General features: G+C 39.4%; 1 protein-coding gene across 5 annotated transcripts in view; it reads right to left on the reverse strand.

Annotated features, from left to right (window-relative positions):
• The window catches only part of LOC144686773 (nck-associated protein 5-like), a 673,917-nt gene that overhangs the window by 202,309 nt on the left and 447,799 nt on the right, over positions 1-23,809 (reverse strand). For all 5 annotated transcript variants that reach the window (XM_078552424.1, XM_078552429.1, XM_078552425.1 and 2 more), the window contains 3 exons: positions 5,380-5,448; positions 2,329-2,367; positions 1,062-1,181 (listed from right to left, as the gene is read on the reverse strand). In XM_078552424.1, the coding sequence (XP_078408550.1) occupies positions 1,062-1,181; positions 2,329-2,367; positions 5,380-5,448 (228 nt within the window). The remainder of the gene's footprint in view (positions 1-1,061; positions 1,182-2,328; positions 2,368-5,379; positions 5,449-23,809) is intronic.

Consider the following 23,809-nt stretch of genomic DNA (forward strand, 5'->3'; position numbering starts at 1 on the left):
GCCAGAATTGGAGCAGCGCAGGGATCTCGTAGGCATGTAGATGATTACCGAGATTGGGAGGGACAAGGCCATGGAGCGATCTGAAAACAAAAGGTGAAAATTTTAAAATTGAGGCATTACTGGACCAGGAGCTAACTTTGGTCAGCAATCACTGTGGTGACGGGGGAATGGGACATGGTGCAATTTAGGATATGGGCAACAGAGTTTTTGGTGAGGCCAAGTTTATGTAGGTGGGAGACTGTCCAGGAGAGTACTTAAATAGTTAAGTCCAGAGGTAAAGGCTATAGGAAATAAATAGATTGTAATTCACAAATTGTAATTAGTAAATTATTTCCCTTAAGTTACAATAGCAGGTGTCAACAATCTTGGTCAATAATGTCTACTTCAATCAATAGTTTGTTACAATTGCCCTATGGATCATCAGACCCTTTTGCTGAAGTAGTCACAATGAAGTATTTTCACTGAAGTAGAAAATGTTATGAGTGAATTAGACTGTTCAGTGTTTTATCATGACTACAGAATGTTTAACTGCGGTCACACATTCTTGCTGTTTTATGTATTCAAATCACAAAATGCAATTAAAGAACTAGTTATTGAGGCAAGCATACATTAGCAAGCATATTCATTTTCATAATGTGTTTCCAGAATGACAGACTAAGGTTACATTTTATGACATAAATTTCTGAATCAGGTTCTGAAGTAATTTCCTCCATTGACCAAGTATTTGAACACCACAGCAGTATAATCGGAGAACTTTAATCAGGACATTTATTTTTATTTGTGTCTGATCCTCACATTGATCAGTTGATTCTTTGCATAATTTATTACATTCCAGTTAATAACAGTGTTTATAAGTACTGACAATTAAAGGATAAGGACACATTTATGAAAGCCCTTTGATTGCAACAAGCAGGAATTGCAGTATGCATTTTTGAAAAATTACATTATCTCAAATTTTTGACCAATTAATCTAGTTTGACATCTAGCCCTTTGAAAAATGACTAAAAATTAGTATGAGAATTCTGACAGAAAAAAAAAATAGCTGATATAAATACGCATACCTGTAGAAGTGAATCAGAGGCTAGCCGAACTCTCTGCTGGAAAAGAACACTCAATGCTCGATTTTGCTGTTCAAGATCAAATACCCTAGTGCGCAGTTTCAGGCACTCTTCCCTCAAATCCTATTGTAGCAGAGAGTTACAGAAATATTTGAGTAATTAAAATTTTCTATTTTTCAGAGAATTGATACAGAAGAATGAAAAAAAATACAATCTCAATAAATGGGTTCAATTGATGCTATAAATTTTCACAGTGCTTTTGACCAGTGAGTTGCAATATGAACCTCCTTTATCCCCAACTTTAGACTGGGCCATGGCTCTATAATGCACTATTGTTTTACTTCCTTGTTTTCATGAAGGGAGTTTTAAACACTTGTTTTGGAAACAAATAGCTAGAATCAACTTACATGACACATTCCATGTTAGTTTTAACCACTGTTATGAATAGATTAAATTATTCAACACCATTGTTTTGACAGAAGGACAGTGCATAACACAGAACCCAACAAAAGGGAACAAATAATTCTAAAACTGAGGTACAGATTTTTTTTTTAAATCCACATGATTAAGCCATGAACATACATTAGTTAAATTTGATGGCTTTTATTTTCCTCCCTGCTGGTTTAATTGATTAATTCAGAAGATCATCCTAAAGAGGCTAAAACCCATAGAAACATACATTGCTGACAATAGCATATAGTGGTATTTGGCTTTCACAAGTGCACATAAATATTGCATTGCAGATTTACTTATTTCTAACACAAGAAGATACTTCAGACAATAATGTTCCCACCTGCTTACAATCTTTTATTGTGCCCTACTGAATCAGAGGAATGTGATTTGTCATGACTCACTAATTTTCCCTCCCTTCAAAAGAAGGGCCACATCATTGCTGCTTAATTCCTCCACAAGCAATTCTGACTGAGGTCATAAGTGACCAGCAGAGAACCTCAGTTTTTCCAATCCAGTCACTGCCTGTTAAAATGCAAGTTATGCCAATGGAACATCATTTACAATAAAGGACTGTACTCAGTTCAATTATTGTGCCTGAATTTGCTCGGGGCTCATGTTAGGGTAATGACATAATCAGTATCCTAGCCATTAAAAGAGATGTGCCATCACATCATTTGTATTGTTCACAACCTCATTTTTGTTCCTTCTCATAGAATGTAGCAAGTTGTTCAATTTGTGATTCACTTCCTAATCTTGTGTATGTTGACTTTCTAACAATTAGACGAGGTGTATGTAGGAGGTTAGTAAATAGACTCACCTTTTGTGTAAGCAATGCCTGAACAACTTGATTGGCAACCTTTGAAAAAAATATATAGAATATTTATTAACAACAATTTTGTTACCTTACTCTAAATCCCTATACAATTTCCAATGAAATTACATTTTATGGCAGTTAATCATAAATGCTCATATAATTTAATAGTCTTCTGCAGTCTTTGACGGTTGTTTGCTTTGAGCAAAACCTATGTTATCGTAGCATGCTTTAAACCCTCTCCCTGACAAGCAACCCCAATGGTGGATTTAGGAGAATCATCTTTATCCAGAGAGTGGTTAGAATGTGGGGCACAAGGCCTTGCTGACCCAAATGCCCTCTTTCTCTACTGTAAATACTTTGTTGCACATCCCACTCTTGTCGAAAGCCTTGCTTCAATGCTTTATCCTGTCTCTTAAAATTTCACTGCCCACGCACTTTGTCAATAGATCAACAATTGTTACTAATCTCTATATTACCATAACATACAGGGCTATGGACCAAAAGCTGGAACGTGGGATTAGGCTGGATAACTATTTTTCAGCTAGTACAGATATAATGGGCTAAATGGTCTCCTTTAGTGCCATAAATTTTCTTTATTTCTAAAATGCAGAACATATTTGGTCTGCAAAACATATTGAGGAGACCATAATATATTGTGCATGTAATATTCCAATATTTATTCAGCAACAATTGTTCATTGCAATAGAAGGACTGTATTTGGTTTCCTGAACAAAAAATTATCATGTGGCAAAGTTAAGCAAATTATAGTATGATTGTTTCTTGACAATGTTTCTTGATAAATATTGATGTCCTAGTGGATCATTCTACTATTATATTGGCAGCCAGTCGCTGTAGGACATTGCAATAATATACTTATAGATATTAGTTCTTGGACTAGGACATGCAGACAACAGAGTATAACTGACTAAATCAAATTACAAGTTATTGATTAATGGAAGACTATCAAGTTATCCAAACTAAGTACACAGTTCTCCCTCCACTCATCCAAACACAACACTTATGATGCCAAAAAAAAGTGTTGCATGCTAATTATGTTCTCCAAGAAAAGTATAAGTTTTGATGAGAAACTGAATACCAATGCAAAATTGCAAATACTGTTGAAAACATACCATCATATTATTGGTAATAAATGGAGTAACATTAGGAATGATTCCAAAACTAATTAAAAAGGAAGGATAAATGAATGTTTTAAATATCTCACATCACAGAATTTTAGATTATAGTCATATATCAAGGGAACATAGAGAAGGATTTCACGCGTCGGCGAGCGAGGGCGGGGCTCTCATGCCGACGCAGAAAATGACGCGCGGTGTCGTTGGGCGGAACTCCCGACGTCACCGCGCCCCATTTAAATTTTCAGGTAGGCGGGAGCGCAGGAAAATCAGCTGTGCGCCCACCAACCTGTCATTGGCCAATTGAGGCCATTGACAGAGTCAATTAAAGTAATTAATGGACCTGCCCGTCCAACCTTAAGGTTGGCTGGCAGACCAGGAGCCCCAGTGGGAATTAGAAAAAGCATGAAACACGGGCGGGATGAGGTTTCATGTAGGTTTAAAAAATTTTTAATAAAGTTTTTGTAAAAATTATGGACAATGTCACATGAGGGGACATGTTAGGGAAATTTTATTTTTCTATTTTTAGGTTTTTGACATTTAGAGCCGATCTTCCTGAGGCTGCACTTAGCCTCAGGGAGATGAGTGCGCTCTTTCGTGCGCATGCGTGAAAGAGCGCATTCTTGATTTTGGGATTCCGCCCCCGCCTGCACATGGAGTGCATAGCATAGATGCTGGGTGTTCCTTAATTGGCCCGCCCACGTAAAATGGCACCGCGCCCCCGATTGGGGGCACCGATCGGAAGCCTGCTTGTGCGCGCACGCCCTTCAACTTCATCCCCGACAGGGGGAAATCCTGCCCATAAAGACATGGTGTGGCATAAAACTCAAGTTTGTCCTATAAAATACTGCAATTACTCCAAACTTTCCACTTTACTGTGGACTGAGACTTCATGTTGTGCAAGGGATTGGGCCTTCCCTGTATTTAGTACCTCATTACAAGAAGGGTTTCTGACGTGCGCACCCCCACCTCCCCCCACCCCACCCCCCCTCCACCCCGCCCCCCCCCCATAAAGCAGTGTAGACCTGGACAATGCAGACCAAGTTAGCCATAGGCTGTATCTGGTTTAATTTGGGTTAGCTGATCTCAGTAGTAAAGGTACAAATAGCGTCACTGTCCCTGGACTTGAAAGGGGGAACATAAGCCAAGATTCATGCTCTAGATGCTCATGTTAGAAAATACATGCATGTGGCTGTGATGCAACAAGAACAAAAGCAAAATGAGAATAATTTAGTCCATTTAAATCAGCATCAATATTAGCATCCAGGTTATTAATGACAACAGCTTTAAATGTATCAAATTACATACAGTGTATTTAACGAGTTTTAAAAGTCAAAATTCATGATTATTAAATTTCCATACTATGATCTGTACATCAAGTGAGATATAAAATCAGAGTAAATGAGAATGTTCATGGTCGAAAGCATTAATTATAATAACAGTGCTTGCAAGACAGTAGCTATAGCAGTGAATTAAAACATTACTTTTTTTTGCTGTAGGACCTGTGTTATAGCCCAGGGTGCTTGGATGAAATATTCCCATTTGACAGCTGCAAGAGTTCTAATCAAGTTTGATCAGTCTCAGCCTGTTTCTATTTAATATGAGTTCACTAAACAAAACTGCCCATAAGCACAAATTAGACAGGCAAAAAAAAGAAATGGTACGTGGGAAACAGATACACTCATAAAAATAGGAAAGTTCTGCTGAGATTGGAATTGAACATGTTGTTTGAAGAAACAGACGAACATTTTCAGTTTGTATTTAACCTGTGCTATGCATGTTCTAGAAGCACTTGACATTGATGATTGCTCTAGCTTCACATACATAAATTGAGCTAATCAGAAATATTTCTGGAAATGCAGATTATTGAAAGGAAATGGTTCACAGAAGCAAAAAGTATTCTGAAACTGCCCCATCTTACCTCATCAAGACATCGTTCATACTGTTCTCTCTGATGCTCATTTTCTAAGGCTAAGGCTGAGTTCTCTGCCTGGAATAGAATACAAAAATAATCCACATCAATACAAATTCAGGCTGTATTCTATCATAAAAATCACTGACTCGAAACAAACATGGCCACAGTGATAAAGTTTTATCCACAGACGCTGTTAGTGGAAATTCCTTACATATAATGCAGGTAAACGCGCTAGATGTGTCTATCTAATTTAAGGTCTACCATCATACATTGCAAAACTTTGCAGCTTTTCTCTTTCACTGAAGTGTAGAATCCTCAAATTAATTGATTAGACACAACACATTTAGTGTAGCTTCTAGATATTGTCTAACAGCTGCGAGCAATACTTTTGACCTCATCAGAGAATAGTGTCTTGCTTGAGATGTGCCAGATATTATGATCTTAGTAGAAACCAATAACATTTTTCTTACAGTAGGCCAAACTTGGAACCCCAGTTATTTACAAAGAGAATGAAGCCACAAAATTCCATGGTTTAAAACAGAAGGATTTTTACTCTACAAGAGTCAACAAAGCAAACACTAGATACTATCTATCCTATACTTTAACGTCCAGAATTAACTTGAGTTAAACATGAATTAACAGACAAATCATGGTGAAATATAAACTATAAATTGCACCTTAAACACCAGATACAACTAAGACAGATCTTACACATTGGCTCAGCAGTCCACTCAGATTGTAGCGATCGTACTCAGTCACAAAGTCCTTCAAACTCTGTCTTCCTCACAATGAATTACTGCTCCTCATTCCAGAAGCTAGTCTGATTCCCAGCCAACAGCAGCACACAACCAACCTGAGTTCCACAGGCTTGGTCTTCACCATCAATGGCACACGTCTGCAGAACCTGCTCAACTCGGTCTGGATGGCATAGATCCACCACTGTTATCTCCAAACAACAGAAACAGCTGCAACAATTTAGTTTCTTTGCTTATTCTCAGCTTCTGGATCTAGCCTCTTCTTGATTCTTCTTCAGCTTGTCTGTTCTGCTCCTCTGGACTCAACAACTGCTACTGCACAGCTTGGGCTGATCTGTGTCCCTTTATATCTTTCAACACATTTTCCCAGCCTCAGCTTATTTTTGATTCCCTCAGAAGCTGTAAAATTCAGTTTCATTTCTAGCTTTACCTTTTCTGCTCCCCTTTTAGTTTCATTTTCAGTTCAGTTTCTGTTTTGAGGTAGGGTCTGCCTCAAAAAACATACAAATTAAATTAAAAAATATAGATTTCCTTACACCGACCAGCTGCTACACTCCATCCAGGACATTGTTGGATGCTTCAATCACTAAGTATGTTCAAAGTAGAGGTTGATAGATTTCTAGACAGCAATGACATCAAGGAATACAGGGATAATGTGGGAAGATGGCACTGAGGTTGAAAATCAGCCATGATCTAGTTAAATGGCAGAGCAGGTTTTTGGGGCCGAATGGCCTAATCGTGTTTCCATGTTCCTATGCTTCCTGCCCTTTGCCATGACGTACTGCATTGCAGCTTCTCAGTATTGGTTTGGCTTGGTTTCTTCTGCTGGTCTGCAGCAATTCTTTCCATTTGTTGAGCTGGCCATGATGATAGCTCCCTTCTCCCTGCAATGTTGCTGTTGTGCCAATATTTTCACTAGTGTTGTACACCATTTAGCCAATAGGCAGTAACCAAGGAAGTGAAATGTCCACCCAATGATCTAAAAACACTCTACCATTCTATTTTTTATCTTGTCATTTTACCAATAAATGCACAAAAGGTTAAAAGTATGCATACATACTGCATGAGTATGAAAACTAGGATCACATGCTGAATGAACAATGTGTATTACTCATTTTTTATTTAAAAACAAAAATTTAATTAACCATATTTGAATTCCCAGTTCGCTACATGTGGCTAGTGGCAGAAAAGTTTAATTCCCTTTAAAACAAATTTTAAATCAAACTTGGTTTGTTGAACATGCTATCGCGGAGCTGCAGCATAGGAAGAATGTTAACAACAAGAAACACTATTCTGCAAAGAAGGACTAATTCAGTCAACAGTGTTGAATCTGCAACATTAGCTTACGAAATAACTATGAACTTCATCAATGTTCCCTAAAACAACATTTTTCAGACTCGGAATTATTTGGAATTTGTCTCGTGCTGAAGATTTCAGATGAAGAACTGATAAAATCAAAGACAAATACATTATCAGACAATACATTAAGTTTTCAGAAATTCTCCAGAATATTCATTAAAGATGAGATGCAAAGGCATCTCCAGTTCTGAATAAGTCAACTTATGGCTTGAGACTTTTCAGAATAAGATGTTCATTCCATATAAAGTATTCAAACATTTGTATTCTTCTGTTAAACACCAAAAGAAATAGAATATGAATTCTAACTCCCCTAATGTTTTCATGATTGTTATGTTAAGTGAAAATGTATGATTAGTACCTTGTAACGCTGAACAGAATGAAACACAGGGCAACGTTTTCCCCTCGTTGGGGGGGGATCTGCGGGAGCGGGCGCAGGTGGGCGGGTTTCCGATCGGCGCACTGCCACTTTACGTGGGCAGGCCAATTAAGGCCCGCCCAGCGTGATGTCCGCTCAGAAGCGCTGTGCACTCTCTGTGTGGGCGGGTGGGGATTCCCTGAGCCAGGAGTGCACTCATTCACACATGCGTGCGAATGAGCACACAGATCTCCCTGAGGCAAAGTGCCACTTCAGGGAGATCACTGGAAGTTTTAAAAATTTGTGGAAGTGTCACATGAGCTGGGACATTTCAATTTCTTTAATTTCAACATTTCGTAAACATTTTAAAGCCCTCATGAAACCTCATCCCGCCCGTGGATGAGGTTTCATGTTTTTTCTAAAGGCGGCCGGTCCCACCTTAAGGTTGGACGGGCAGGTCCTTTAATTAATTTAATTACTTTTTTAAAGGCCTTAAGTGGCCGTTGACAGTTCGGCAGGCGCTTAGCCGATTTGGCTTCGTGCCCGCCGAACTGAAAATCTGAATGACACGGGGCGACATCAGGACACAAGCCCGACATCACCCTGCGTCATTTTACACGTCGGTGAGCGGACCCCGCCCCCCCCACTCGCCAACCGGAAGATGCAGCCCACAAAGTTTAAAATAAGTTAAAATCATGAGCAAATTGATGATCAATGAAGATGATCAGCTTGATTAACCTTTCAAACACTTGAATAAAAATACCTAAGATGGTGTATGAAAAATACAGCAACATCTCATGACAGTAGCCACTTCTAATAGTAAAATGAAAAACTGGCGTGTGTATTTGTCTCTTTATAGCTGAAGGTGAGGACTCAAAATATTACTTTGTAAGTTTTTGATCAGAGAAACTTATTACCGAGCAACCAAATAAGAAATCTGAAAATCATTTTGAGCAGTTAGGAAAGCAGATTGAACCTGGACTTTGCTGCAATAGACCTTATGATTTGTCTGGATGCCGTCTATCGGTGTTACTCTGTCACATTAGTAGGGTTGTTATCTTTTGCTTTATCTTAGGCACGAATTCAACACATTCAAAAAAAAACGCAACACAGTGCACGTGAATAAAAAAGGTTAGCTCATACATATTTAAACGTGAAATTGGTATGCTCATGAAAGCAGCAATCAAAAACCCAAGATTTGCTGCTTGGATTTCCAAATTAAGGCAACTAACCCTTGAAACCACGCTGGCCAGCTCAGTTTAGCATAAAACTCTCCAACATTTATTGGTCCACATGGATTAAAATGTGTAGAAACATCACTAATAGTTATATTCAAGTCAATTCAGGATACTGTACTAGATTATGAATATTGTGTGTATTGTGAACTTTGATTATCAGGTGAAACGTGAGGCCTTAAATAAATGATAAGCATCAAAGGTGCACCTTGTATAGTTGACTAGATAGATGGGAGTTATTTTTTTAACCACTAGAGGGCATTTCAGTTGAACAGCACTGATTTCCACTTCAAGTCACAATATTGTTAATGAATTTGAAATGTTTGTGCTTGCTATGTTCTTGAGTGTAATTTATACGCAAAGGAAACAATTATATTCCTAAAAGTGTCAGCTCAAAATCAGAATGGTCAATGGAAAAGCAGGGACCAGCTGCAGATAAGGGGGTATTGCTTGATGGGAAGGTATAAGGTTGTGGTTCAAGTTGCTTGAATTTTGCGCTCGTTGGGCACGCGTGTTCGGTAGGCCTGGAAGTGGACATGAAATGCGCTTCCACCTGCGGTCAACCCCCTGACCGTGATCTTACGCTGGCTGGCCAATTAATGGCGAGCCAGCGTGAAACAAGCCCGGAGAAAGGCTCAGCACTGCTGTTGGGGGTGGGAAGAGCGCAGGTGCTGACATCACCACGGGTGCTGGCGAGCCCCCTAAAGGCAGACAGATGCCTCAGGGAGTCTGCAGCCCTCCAAAAAATGAAAGAAAGCCCAAAAATGCTACAAAAAAGTGTCCATGCAGCACAATCAAGCACCTGAAAGCAGATATCGTTAAAAAAAACCATCCCCAGATATTTATTTTTATTTTAGATCCTAATGGAGATTTCATCCCGCCCTTAGATGAGGTTTCATCATAAATGTAAAACCTGCCTGACCCCGATTGGCCCATCCGCCAACCATAAGGTTGGACGGGCCACAAAAAATCACTGACAATTGGCCCGTTAATGGGCCTAATTGCCCACTTGATTGCCGGTGGGCGCTCTTCTGACTATTTCCTGCACCCGCCGAGCAAAATAGCGCACGAGTGTGCAATGACATCATCTCACGTGATTTCATGCCTGTTCAGGTCATGTGCGTGCCGAAGGTAAAATTCTGGCCAGTGAATTTGGGAAAAAAAGGTAATATTTACAGCACTCTGTTGTTTCTTAGCTTCATGGTCTTGATTCAATGTCTTCAGCTTGAGTGTTTTGGATTCCCAGATAAGTTTCGGCATAATTGCAGCATAAAATCAGATTTTATCCCCAATTTTATTTTATCCCCAATGATTTTGCACATATCCATTTTACATCAGTTTCATGCCAAAATATCGCTATGCAGAAATTTTATCAATCACTTTTTCTGCGTCCAAGATACATCCACTAAAACCCTTCGTCACTCATTTATATAGCTACACCCTCATGCAAAAAACTAGTTTGGGCGATTTTCCTGTGTGTGCACAAAGAACAGATCGGCATGGTGTTGCCCCCCCAAACATTTGGTGCAGCCAAAGTCACATGATTTTGGCTTAACAAAGATTTCTAGCGTTTGATAGCAATTTAAAAAAGCAACTATTGAGAACTCTGTAATAGACTTGACAAAAGTGGTTTCAGTCTCATGCATTCGAGCTCCTCACCCCACTGTGTTAAAAAAAATGTAAGCAGCTGAAATGACCTTTCCAATGGGTATAATTGCTAATTGTATATTAATTGTGGTTAATAGCAGCCAGATCGTGGGAATTAAATAGGGATTCACTAGTATCCCTGTAAGCAGACACATACTAACACTGTGGTTATTGGGTTAGGGGATATATGTTTATAATGTGTGACTCTGTAAATAAATGCTTATAAAAGCATGTAAAGTTTGGCTCCAGTTTGATTCTTTGCCAACTTGTTGTCTGGAATATAGCATGGTAGCAGATGATGTTTGATTGAAGGTTGGATACTAAGCAAAAAAAGGTTATTCAGACAGTAAATTACAATCCTAGTATCCATTGTGGAAAATAGCAGAAAGCAAGTGTAAATTATCAGTTTATGATTACCCTCCAAAGTTCTTGGACCATGAGCCTTATGACCAATGCAAGAATGAAGTGGATACGTGGAAATGGGTTATGTCCCCACCAAAAAGGAAATAAGGTATTGGCCTCAGTGTTGTTGCTCCCTACAAGAAGTAAAATCAGAAGGAAAGTATTTTGTGAGACGGATGGCCATAAGTTGGGTAAGTTTCAGACGTTCTGCTAGAGTTCGTAGAAGAAACCTGCAAGGACAATGATCTGTTAGACGTCTATGAGTCGTGGTCAAACTTTGATAGATTTCAGAAAACAGATGGTCATTTGATGGAAGAATATACAGGTTGTATAAAAGATTGACAAAATTCAATTTAGGGATTCCTGGATTGATATTACAGGTACAGAGTCTCAAATATGGCTATCCAAAAACCGGCAAAGTCCAAAAACTGGACATTTTTTAAGCTGCCATGCATGAATTTCCATTATTATCATATGAGTAAAATAACTTACCAGCTTCTTGGGCAAGGTGCTGCATTGCCGTAATAGTGCGCCGACAAGTTATCGGTTTCAGGCGTCTATCTTTTCCCATGCTCCAAGTGGCCCTTGACCTGATTCAGTCCAACCTGAACAACCTAAAAACTGGCAAGATCCGATATCCGGCATAGACTCGGTCCCGTGGTTGCCAGTTTTGAGACACTGTGCTGTAGCGTTTAAATTACTGGATTTTGCTAAGGTGTCTTATATGGAGAGGCTACTTCTTCCAATAGGTGTTCCATTTTCAGGGACAGGAAGACCCTGTTGGATCAGTTGGCTTCTACCTTGAAATAATTCAGGTAAACAGTCGTTGCCTTCAGCCTTCATGGAACAATTGAGACACTGAGCCTTTTATTCTTTGTGACATTGCGCAATCTGCCAGGTTTCAAAATAATCCAAATACCAGTTCAGGTGTCAATACAATGGAAGTCGTAAAGACAGCCAGATGAGGACAAAGGGACCTAGATCTGGCTATTACAGCAGAAGATGAAATGAATGCATGCACAAATAAATTGTTTGGGGTCCTAGAGGAGGGGCATCTCACAATGCGATGATTTGTAAAAATGTGGACGTTTTTCATTTAATTTGTTTTGAAATTGTAATTGTGCATATTAACTCTAATTTTTATTTGAAGCGAGAGAAGAGAATCTATTAATTGTATGCAGGCTGTGTGTCTGCATTGGGAATCACTTGTGCTCCAATATATAGGCCCTTAAACTGGACTTAATTACATATAGGACTTAAACTGTGGTTGTTAGGATAGGTGGTCTATGCTTGTAATGTGTAATTCTGTAAATAAATGCTTACAGAAATGTGTAAATATTTGCTCTAATTCTATCCTTCACTTTTGGGAATAACAATGAAGGAGAAAGAAGAGGAAAGGAAAGAAGGAGCTGCATTTTACATGTCCCCACCGGGTGTGTTTACGGTGGGGGTGCAGGTAAAATAGAGCGGATGCCCACCCCATCATCTTCCCACCCACCCCTGAGCTTACTCCCATAATACAAGGGGGGCTGGAGTGATTGGGCACCAAAATTGGCAGTCCACCTGCCATATTTAAATAATCAAGGGTTAATTAGGCTTGTTACCAAGCCAATTGACCCTGATAATACACTCTCCATGCTTTTGGAAACCTTTGGCATGGGCAGTTGGGCAAGAGTGGGGAGGTGTTCTATATTTGGGGGCTGCCCTTTGTGGATCAGGGGGCAGACCTCTTAAGATAGAACCCCCACCCTTTCTTCCTGCCCACCCCCTGTCCTGACGCGCCTAAACCCTCGCTGCCCAAGATCCCATACTTAACAGTTTCTGGGGATCCATACACCTTCTCCCTCAGCCTCTTGTAGTTCTGACAGGACCCGAAGGTGGGACTTCCTCCTCAGTGAGGGACAGAAGTCCCACACTGGCCCTGTTTAGCCCGCCTGCAGCACATTATGGCTGTGGGGCAGGCTGGCGTGGAGCGGGACATCGCCAAGCTGACTTTGCTTCCGATGGGAGAGCTGTGCACCACTCCCTGTAATATTTAGCCCAAGGTCTGAGAATGAGGCCTGCATTTTCTCATTTGTGCCATTTTAATTTTATGTCATACAGATAAATGAACTCTGCCGAAAATTTGGGTTTAACTTTTGATTGGCAAGCAAGATTAGTACAGAAACCAACATGAATTTTGGTGTAATAGTTTATAAGTGTGATCCAAGAAATTCCTATCCAATTTTTTTTATTGTGCAGCTTACTCTGTGAAGGAAGCCAGCTTGCTTTATTTATGAGCTTGATATGCAGTGATTTATAATCCATACAGCAATGTGCAAAGATGAAATTGTAAACAAATCTATTACTTTCTTGACAATGATAAAATAACAAACAAAATACACAAACACTAAAATTAACTGGAATTGTAGGCACAGGAAGACCTTGGTATCTCTTTTTTGTGCACTCAAGTTATTGGTTTTCTCCAGTTTATCCCAAGAGAACCTACTTCCAAGCAAGTAATTCAATTCTCCTGAAATAGTAATAACTCACTCTGTCTTCATGATTGTCATATTTAGAGGTAACTATGTCCTTTAAACACCGTGCAATTAGATGAGGCCTGCTCGAAGAAAACCTTTCTCTTTCTAACTTCCACACACTTAATGTGTATCTCCCCATTTTTGTTTCTGCAAAGGGAGAACATGGTTCCAGGTGGGAAAACGATGTGCGAGGCTAGACCAATGATTGGATGGTGCAGGCTTCGTGGCCTTGAGTCTCTTTTCTCACCCTCATTTTCATATCTTTGTATACAGGTAACAGGCAGGACATGGGCCCTTTTCTCTGTGCTTTTCTTTAAAAGCTGAATTGGAAGGAAAAATTCTAGGAAGGGAGAAAATGGATTTGTAATAATTGGAGGTCAAAATCTTTTGTTGGGTACCATGAAGAAACGGACAAAAATGCCAGATTATTTTTGACTTACAAGAGCATTTAAGGTATAATAAAATTACAGAAAAAAATGTGCCCCCAAGCAACAAAAAAAGAGTATCACTCCCATCTTTTATGACAAAGAATCCTGTGCAATGAAAATTGTCACTAATCTTACAAGGATGTGGGTGTGAGGTCATTCTTTTTGTAAGTGCATCATAAGACTGTTCATGCACTTCCAAAGAATAATAGAACACAAAAAATGGGTTTAGCATTATAATAGCGAAGGGATCTGTGCAAAGACTGAAAGGAAAGAAAGAGTTGTTTTAACAAAACAAGATAGTTGTTTTTTGAACTTCATTATGCATAGAAATCACTCAAGCAAGTTTTTAGTCAAGCTTAGTAAAGCTCCACATGAAAACAGAACAAGTAAGTTTTGTTGACCAAAGTGGCAAAAGGGTATAGACAGATTACATGAGTGGGTAAAACACTAAGCCAAGGTTGACACTTGCTACAACATGCTTGTACACACTTACTAGAAATGCTACAACATTAACTTGCATTTTTAATGTGGATAAAAGTCCCAAGGTACTTCATAGATAGGTATACCAGATTGGTTGTGGCAATAAACCAGACAAGAACAAAATCAAAACCACAGTAGACAGACATTTCATGATGTTAAATGAAGCAAAAACATCAATTTAAAAAAATATTAAACATAATTGGATTTTCAGCAATGGTGACAGCAAAATGCTACAGCTGGCTTCTGGGGTATCAATCTCTCAATGTGTGAAAATATCTGTCAAAGTATCCTTCTATAAGAAACTGTGAAGATTGTAATTTAGCTTACTTTCAATATTGCTGGTGAATTTCCAAGAAGACTATAAACATCTCTGGAATGATCGCATTTATTTCAAATAAATGTTGTAGGTAATACCAAGATACTCTCTGTATTTTATATAATCTCCTATCCTACAGGTGCAAACTTATTTTATGACCATTCTAGTGCTGTGTTGAGGTGCTAATTTGCATTGTATTCTTCTACATACGGTTTGTGATGATGCTAATTACATGAGCTAAGGAGTGATAAATTCACTGGGCATTTACATAACTATCACAGTCTGCAAAATTAACATGAGTTTATAGTCACTAATAAGACATTACTTAGATCTTCCTTCAAGCTGCAATAGGGTTAAACAGAGAAATAGCTGCAACAATGACAGCTGTAAAAGTAACCAAATTTCAACCTGGTCTCCTGCTTTCAAAACAAGGTGGACGATGAGAAATCACAAACCCCTAAATATGTCCAGCTTGATTGGACTTAGACTATCAGAGATTTAGATTAAAGAAGCAGGTATTGTGCAATTTGTGCAAAAAGTAAAGAAAGGATTTGAAGAATCCTGCGCTTTGAAATTCTGCATTCGGTGACTAACTCTCTCCTTCAGTGACATTGGAACAATTCAGACCACAGTCAAGTGATGTCAATTTTTATGCATCCCACCTCTCAGCCACACATGGGCAAACCTGTTATCAGCCTTGAGTGACATGAACTTTTGTCTTTGCATGACACAATACATGAAACCGTGCGATAGACTAGTGATGAGGTGCATGTAGCACACAAGTCATGTCATAATCTTTATAAACAGGTTTGGCCAAGTTGAATTTATGCATCTCTGAAATGCCATGCTTGCCAATCTGAAAGATTGACATCTCTGCCTGCATGTGTCACCAGTGCCATCAGTAAATGATATAGAATGGTTTTTCATCACTAAGGAGGGTAGATCATCTTTTCTGCTTACTTTCAATCCTACAAAAACAACAAAGTGTAAGTGCATTGCTCTAAGCCGTACAGACCCAGAAGGATCCATACAGAACATGCATTGCTTAGTGACCAGCATGGTGCCAGGAATGGGAAAATGTTAGTTTATTTAAGAAACTGCTACAATCCCCTATCCTGCAGGTACAGGCTCATTATATGGCCAATATGTGTTCCTCATTCTATGTTAAGGTTCTAATTTGTACAACTGGACTGGACTTGAGAAAGTCAAAAAGAAGTTTAATAAGTGTTCTTGAATTCATGGAGAGTGATACAGAAGGACCATTTCCTCTGGTTGGGAATCAAGGACAAGAGTTCATCAGTGTAAATAAATTTCTTTACGTAGTTGTTTGGGAGCATGGAATGTTTTGCTATAGCCAGCAAGTGGGGCATCCTTTTTATATGAGTTAAGGCAAGGGTTCTCAAACTGTTGGTTTCAGAAGTCCCATCTGGGGTCGCAGCTGCCTCTCCTTCGAGCAGCAATGACAACTTAGGAGAGCAGACCATCAGTCTGGAGGCTCTGGCGGGACAACCCTGGATCCACTGGATCAATTCTGCCAAACAACATAGGATGGACGGTGAGGCCAAAGTGCCCTTTAACTTCAGAAAACACTTCCTGCAGTGAGGACCCGGGATATTTGTGTGCCTATTTGGCGCAGGCAAAAGCCATGAGAAACTGCCAGTGTCTGAAGGGTGGGGCAAGAAGGGAGGTCATGCAGCTGATCCCAGAGAGGTGAGTGGTAGCTTCAAACATTTCTATGTTTCCGCTTCTATCTACCTTGTACAGGCTCCTTACCCCAGACTAGTGACTCTGTCCCACAGGTACCAGCAATTAGACCAAAAGTGGGGAAGGGGAGAGGGACTGGTGAGTGAGTAAGTGTGAAAGAGGGGGAAGGAGGGTTGAGAAGAGAGGTTGGTGAGTGAATGAGTGAATGGGGAGGGGAAGGGGTTTGTGAAGAGAGGCTGATGAGTGTGCGTGAGGGGGGGTTGGAAAAGGGTCAGGAAGAGGGGCTGGTGAGTAAGTTGGGGGAAGGGGGTTGGGAAAAGAGGCTGGTGGGCTGGTGTGCACGTGTGTGTGTATGTGTGTGTTATAATAGTGGGGGACAGGGGCTGATTTTAATGTGTCTATGAGGTGTGGGGCGAGAGGGGCTTCACTGAGTCTTCAGGGAACATGGAGAGCTTGGCTTTAATAAAACCTACATGAGTTTGTAAAATACTAACATTTTTACAAAGTGCTTTAAAATACAGATTTTCATGTTTATATATGTTATTATGCATTGATCTATAATATGTGAATGTTAATAACTATATACTCAATGTTACTATGCTGCTTTATTGCTGTTTTGTTTTTCCTGCCATCTGAGATGACATTAAATTTCAAATGTTAAAATGGGGTCACATTGGAAAATAGTTTGGCAAGTACTGAGCTAAGGAGCGCTAAATTTACGGTACATTTATATAAATTAAAACATATATCACAGTTGGAAATGAATTTACAGTCACTAACAGGAAATTACTTGTGTCCTCCTTCAGCTTTTAAGAGCGTTAAACAGAGAAATTGCTTCAACCATGACAACTGTATACAACAATCAAATTTCAACTTGATTTCCTGCTTTAAAAACAAGGAAAACAAAGAAAAAGCACAATTCTCAAAGAAGAATGTTTCATTTAAAGGAAAATGAGATAAATATTTGAAGCAGAAGAATATAGAGAACAGGCAGGAGAGTCTAAGACACTAGGATTAGTTTTGAGTTGTTCTAGCAAAGAGCTATCATAGATGTGATGGGCCAAATGACCTACTCTCCTGATTTGATCCATGTTCTGAGGGAAATTGTTCGCTTTCAGCCTAAGCAGGTAGGGTATCACTATACTTGGCCATATGAAAATGGGTAAGGATAGGGTTGACTATTAAACACAAGTCCTTCTGATTAAGTAGTTTGCTGACATTCAAGAACAAAGATGACACATGCAGAAACATCTCTTAGTTAAGTGACTGGAAAAGTTTTGAGGTCAACGAAATATGCCCCACTAATAATTTCAGATAATGAGAGGAGCAAATTTCATTATATCATTTCTGATTGTACTGGAAACATCAAACATACCATACCACAGAACATTTCTAGCATTTCACTCAATGAAGGTCTTTCCCGTAAAAGGGAAGGATTTAATTTGGAATAAACCAATAAGGATAAAATCATAATAAATAGGAGCAGGAAAGGGCCATTCGGCCCATCAAACCTGCTTCACTATTAAATGAAAACATGGCTGATATGAATGTGGCCTTAACTCCTGTCTTCCTGTCTGTCCTCATAACCCTTGACTCCCTTGTAGATTAAAAATCTACCTAAAATCATATGGTCCCTTCAATGCAGATGTATTTTCCAGTTTCCTATACTTCCAACATATGTATCGCAGTCTCTAAAATATATGGAGCTATGGCCATCAAACCTTCCCCATGCTCCATTATTTACTGTTAAAATATGATGCCTCATCAATTTAATTCTTCATTCTGAAAAAGGGGGGTTTTCAAAGTTGCAGCTATTCATACCTAGAAACAGTTCAAAAGTAACTCTCATGACTTAATGAAGAGCATGACTGAGCCAGCTATCTAAATATATATCTATTGTATTATATGTACAAATATATATGTATATATATATGTTATATATACACAGATATTACATGCTGTGTTTTAATGATATGAGTTGTATACCATATAATGTATAATAAAGTGCCATCACTCTGTTGTACTACAATAATACAATGCTACAGGAGACTACATGTGTTTAAAGGAATCTAGCATAATTGTTGCAAAGTAATCCCAAGGTCATGGTTTAATTGTTGTTGGTCACGGGCAGTTTCAAACTATATTCATCTATTTCAGTTTCAGATCAGAATCGCCCTGCATTTAGTTACATTTCATTTTCTCTCTTCTTTAAAAAACCATTTTCCATCAGCAATGAAGGAGGATCTTGAGTATAATATTTGGTATGCACCGACATCCAATTTTGAGTATATTATTGGTGGAGCTCCTTTGGCCTTCTTCAGGGTGAATGAAAGGATTTGCATTTGAAGGAACATGTGCTCATTAGGATGTAAGTCCTCACTTTGCAATCCTGCTCAAATGGGATTGCGCTGTCTCACTTCATGACTGAAGTGCAGGTGCGTAGAAATCATGCTATAAGCTTCACAGAGCATGTTTAGGATTTCCCATCGTGTCTTTTTAGGGTTCTTTCAGGGTGACTAGAAGGCTGACTAAAAACTGAAAGTTGTGTCTTCTCAAGATAAAAGATTTTTTGAATTACTTTTGGCCATTACAAGTTATTTTGAAACAAGCAGCAGAATGATTTCTCTCAAGTCAAGTTTCATGGTTATCAGCATTTTTTTGAGGTCAGAAATAAATATAGATCAAGACACAAAGAGACAATACCCCAAATCAGGTTGTTCTCTTTTAATCCACCTCTAAGAACAGCATCTTCACTGCTCAGCAATAAAGGGAGCAATACCACCTACATATGTCTGTGTGATGTTGTGAACAATTAGTTGATTTTCTATCACAATTACATCTTCTTTATTCATACTACACATACAAAGCAAATAGCACAGTCAAGGTTATGTATTAGGCTTGACTCCAAGGTAGCACTCTTTCCTCCAAGTCAGAAATTTGAGGGTTCAGGTCCACTCCAGAGACTTCATGAGCAAGAGAGAGAGCACTCCAGAGAGCACATCAGGACAAAGAAAATGCTGCACTGTTGGATGGGAGATCTGTGGAATTGAGATGTTAATCTAAAGTCCCATCTGCTCTCTCAGGTAGATGTAAAACATAATTCCATTGCACTATTCAAAAAAGAGCAGGGAGTTCTCATGGTTGACATTTATACTCTAACCAACACCACCAAAAATGGATTGCCTAGTCATTTAATTCATGCTTTTAGTGGGATCCTGTTGTGAGTAAATCAACTCCTGCTTTTTCCTGCATTAATTCCTTTTCCTGGATATCAGTAGCTACACATCAAAAGTACTTTAATGACTGTGACATACTTTAGGATGTTCTAAGGATTTGAAAGACTATCTAAATGAAAATTCTTCCTTGCTTCCTTCTTTAATCCTTTTAACCTATTACCAGTCAAGACCCATTGTTTCATAGAGAGGGTAAAGAACAATTCCAATCTTCAGGTGAAGCAGGGTTAAAGAGTAAGGTATAATTAAACGAGGCCAAGCCAAAATTTTCATTTTATAGTCACAAATTTGAACCTGCAGCTGAAAGCGAGATATTAGAAGGCTGTGTTGCCTGCCCAGTGCCAGTGTTCGGGACATCTGGTCGTGACTGGAGAGAAACTTGCAGGAGGGGTAGATCACTTGGCATTGTCCACATGGATAACAAGGACATGGGTAGGACTAGGAAAGAGATTCTGCTTAGGGTTTATGAGCAGCTAGAGGCTAAACTAAAAAAAATAGAACCTCAAAGATAATAACCTCTGGATTATTATCTGAGCCATGAGCAAATTGGTGTAGGGCAAATAAGATTAGAGAGATGAATGTGTAGCTCAAAGACTGGTGTGGGAGAAATGGGCTTCGAATCATGGGGCACTGGCTTCAGTACTGGGGAAAATGGGAGCTGTACCGTTGGGATGGTCTTTACCTGAACTGTGCTGGGACCAGTGTTCTAGTGAATTGTATAACTATGGCAGTAGAGAGGGCTTTAAGCTACATAGTGGAGGAAAGGGGTCATGTGAGAGGAGATGTGGTAAATCAATGGGAAACAACAAGCTTGTAGGGCAGGGTAGCAATTTGGACAGCAATAACCAGAGTGTGGTAGGGAGGGACAGAAAGTACAAACTTGGCAGTGAACCAGAGATAAGGCAAGAGATTGCAAAAAATGGTAAAAAGACACAGTTAAAGGTTCTGGAACAGAATATGTCTAGCATTCGTAACAAAATGGATGAATTGTTAGCATAGATAAAAAATAAATATGAATGGCCTGATGGCCATTAGAGAGACATGGTAGCAAGATGACCAAGGCTGGGACCTGAATATTAAAGGGCATTTGACATTTTGAAAAGACAGGAAGCTAAGAAAAGGTGGTGGGGTAGCTCTGGTATTTAAGGATGCCATTAGTACAGTAGTGAGAGATTACCTTAGATGGAAAGAGCAAGATGTAGAATCAGTATGGGTAGAAATAAGAAATAGGAAAGGTAAGGGGTCACTTGTGGAAGTAGTTTATAGGCTCCCTAACAGTAGTTACACTGTAGGACAGGGTAGACAAGTGGAAATATATGGGGCTTGTAAGAAAGGCACTGCAATAATCATGGGTGACTTTAATCTACCTGTAGATTGGAAAAATCAGATTGGCAAAGGTAGCCTGGAAAATTAGTTCATCGAGTGTATTCAGGATAATTTCTTAGAGCACTCTAAGTACACTCTAGAGCCAACCAGGTTGCAATACCGAGGCCTGGTAATGAGCAATGAGACAGGATTAATCAATAACCTCATGGTGACAGCGGTCATAACATGATTGAATTTCACATTCAGTTTGAAGGGGAGATGCTTGGGTCTAAGACTAGTGATTTAAACCTGAATAAAGGTAATTATAAGGGTATGAAGGCAGAGGGAGCTAATGTGAACTGTGAAGCTAGGTTTAAAGGTACAGATGCAGTGGCAGACTTTTAAGGTGATTCTTAATAACTCTCAGCAAAGATTTATCCCAGTGAGAAAGAAAGACTCTTGGAGAAGGATACATTATCCGTGGCTAAATGAAGAAGTTAAGGGCGGTCTCAAATTGAAAGAAACACTGTACAAATCCGCAAAGATTTGGTCAGAAGATTGGTCAGATTTTAAGAACTGGCAAAAAATGAATAAAAGAAATAGAGGGAGAAATTAGAGTATGAGAGAAAGCTAGCTACTCACATGAAAACAGATAGTAAGAGTTTCTACAGGTAATTAGTAGGAAAAGAGTAACAAACTTCTTCACATAAGATAAAGGGGAACTGGTAGATGTGGTGTACTTGGATTTCTAAAAGACATTTGACAAAATGCCACATCAAAGGTTACTACACAAGATAAGAGCACATAGTGTAGGGAGTAACATATTAGCATGGATAGAAAATAAGTTAGCTAACAGGAGTATAGGGATAAATGGGTCTTTTTTAGGTTGGCAAGCTAAGTAGAGTGCCTAGTGGACTAGTGCTGGGCCTTTAATATTTACAATCTGTATCAATGACTTGGATTAAACTGGTAATTGGTAGAAGGATTAGAGGGGACATGAGGAAAAACTTTTTTACCCAGAGGGTGGTGGGCATCTGGAATTCACTGCCTAAATTGGTGGTTGTTGCTGAAATGCGCGATGTATTTAAAAGGTACTTGGATCTGCATCAGAAGTGCTGTAACCTGCAAGGTTATGGACCAAGTGCTGGAACGTGGAATTAAAATGAGCGGCTAGTTTATTTTTCATCTTTTTCTGGCCTGCACAGAAATGATGGGCTGAATGGCCTCTTTCTGTGCTGTAACCTTTCTATGGTTCTATGGAAGTGGCCGAACGTACTGTAGCTAAATTTGCTGATGACACCAAGATAGGTAGGAAAGGAATTCCCTTTTGTAGATTCTTACCTCCTCTTGCCAACTTACTTTCCTAATATAAAAGCAAAATACTGCAGATGTAGGAGATCAAAATAAAAATAGAAAGCACTGGAAAAACCCAGCAGGTCTGGCAGCATCTGTGGAGGGTGAAGCAGAGTTAAAGTTTCAAGTCCAATATGACTCTTCCCACTGAGTTTTTCCCGCACTTTCTGCTTTTATTCAGATCTCTAGCATCCGCAGTATTGTGCTTTTATATTAGGAAGGAAGTTGTCAAGAGGAGGTAAAGGGCTATAGATAGATTGAGTGAGTGGGCAGAAATTTGGCAGATGGAGTATAATGTGGGAAAATGTGAACTTGTCCACTCTAGCAGGAAGAATAGAAAAGCAGTGTACTATTTAAATGGAGAGAGATTGCAGAACTCTGTGGTACAGGGGGATCTGGATGCCTTGTTATGTGAATCACAAAAAGTTAGTATGCAGGTACAACAAGTGATTAGGAAGGCAAATGAAACGGTGGTGTTTGTTGAAAGGGAAATAGAATATAAAAGTAGGGAAGTTTTACTGAAACTCTATAGGGCCTTGGTGAAACCAGATCTTTCGAGTACTGTGTACAATTTTGGACTCCTTATTTGAAAAATGATATAATTGCATTAGAAGCAATTCAGAGAAGGTTCACTCAACTCATTCCTGAGATGAAGGGCTTATCCTATAGGCAAGGTTGAACAGATTGGGCTTATACCCATTGGAGTTTAGGAGAATGAGAGGTGATCTTATTGAAACACAAAAGATCCTGAGGGGACCTGATAGGGTGGATACCAGGAGGCGGTTTCCTCTTGTGGGGGCGACCAGAACTAGGGGACACAGTTTAAGAATAAGAGATCCTCCTTTTAAGACAGCGGTGAGGAGCATTATTTTTCTCTCAGAGGGTCATTTGTGTCTTCCATAGAAAGCAGTGGAGGTTGGGTCATTGAAGTTATTCATGGCAGAGTTAGATTTTTGATAGACAAGGGAGTCAAGGGTTATGGCAGGGGACAGACAGGAAAGTGGAGTTGAGACCACAACCAGATCATCTACGACCTGACTGAATAGTGGAACAGCCTCGAAGGGCCGAATTGCCTACTCTGATCCTGAAACTTATGTTCCTAACCTTACGATCTTATGTTATTATATAAAGTGAAATAGCAAAACTTCAAACAAATTAACATCTGTGACTTTTGTCAAAATTGGAAGAGCTGTCCCGCAAACAAGTCAAGCAACAGCCTGATATGGTCATACTCACTGCTTCGTACCTGAAAGACAATGTCCCAGAATCCTCCATTACCATTCCTGGTTAAGTGCTGTCTCACCTGGCAGGACAGACCCACCAGAGTTGGCAGCGCAGTGGCATT

Source organism: Cetorhinus maximus, chromosome 11, assembly GCF_964194155.1.
Source record: "Cetorhinus maximus chromosome 11, sCetMax3.hap1.1, whole genome shotgun sequence".
NCBI lineage: Eukaryota > Metazoa > Chordata > Chondrichthyes > Lamniformes > Cetorhinidae > Cetorhinus > Cetorhinus maximus.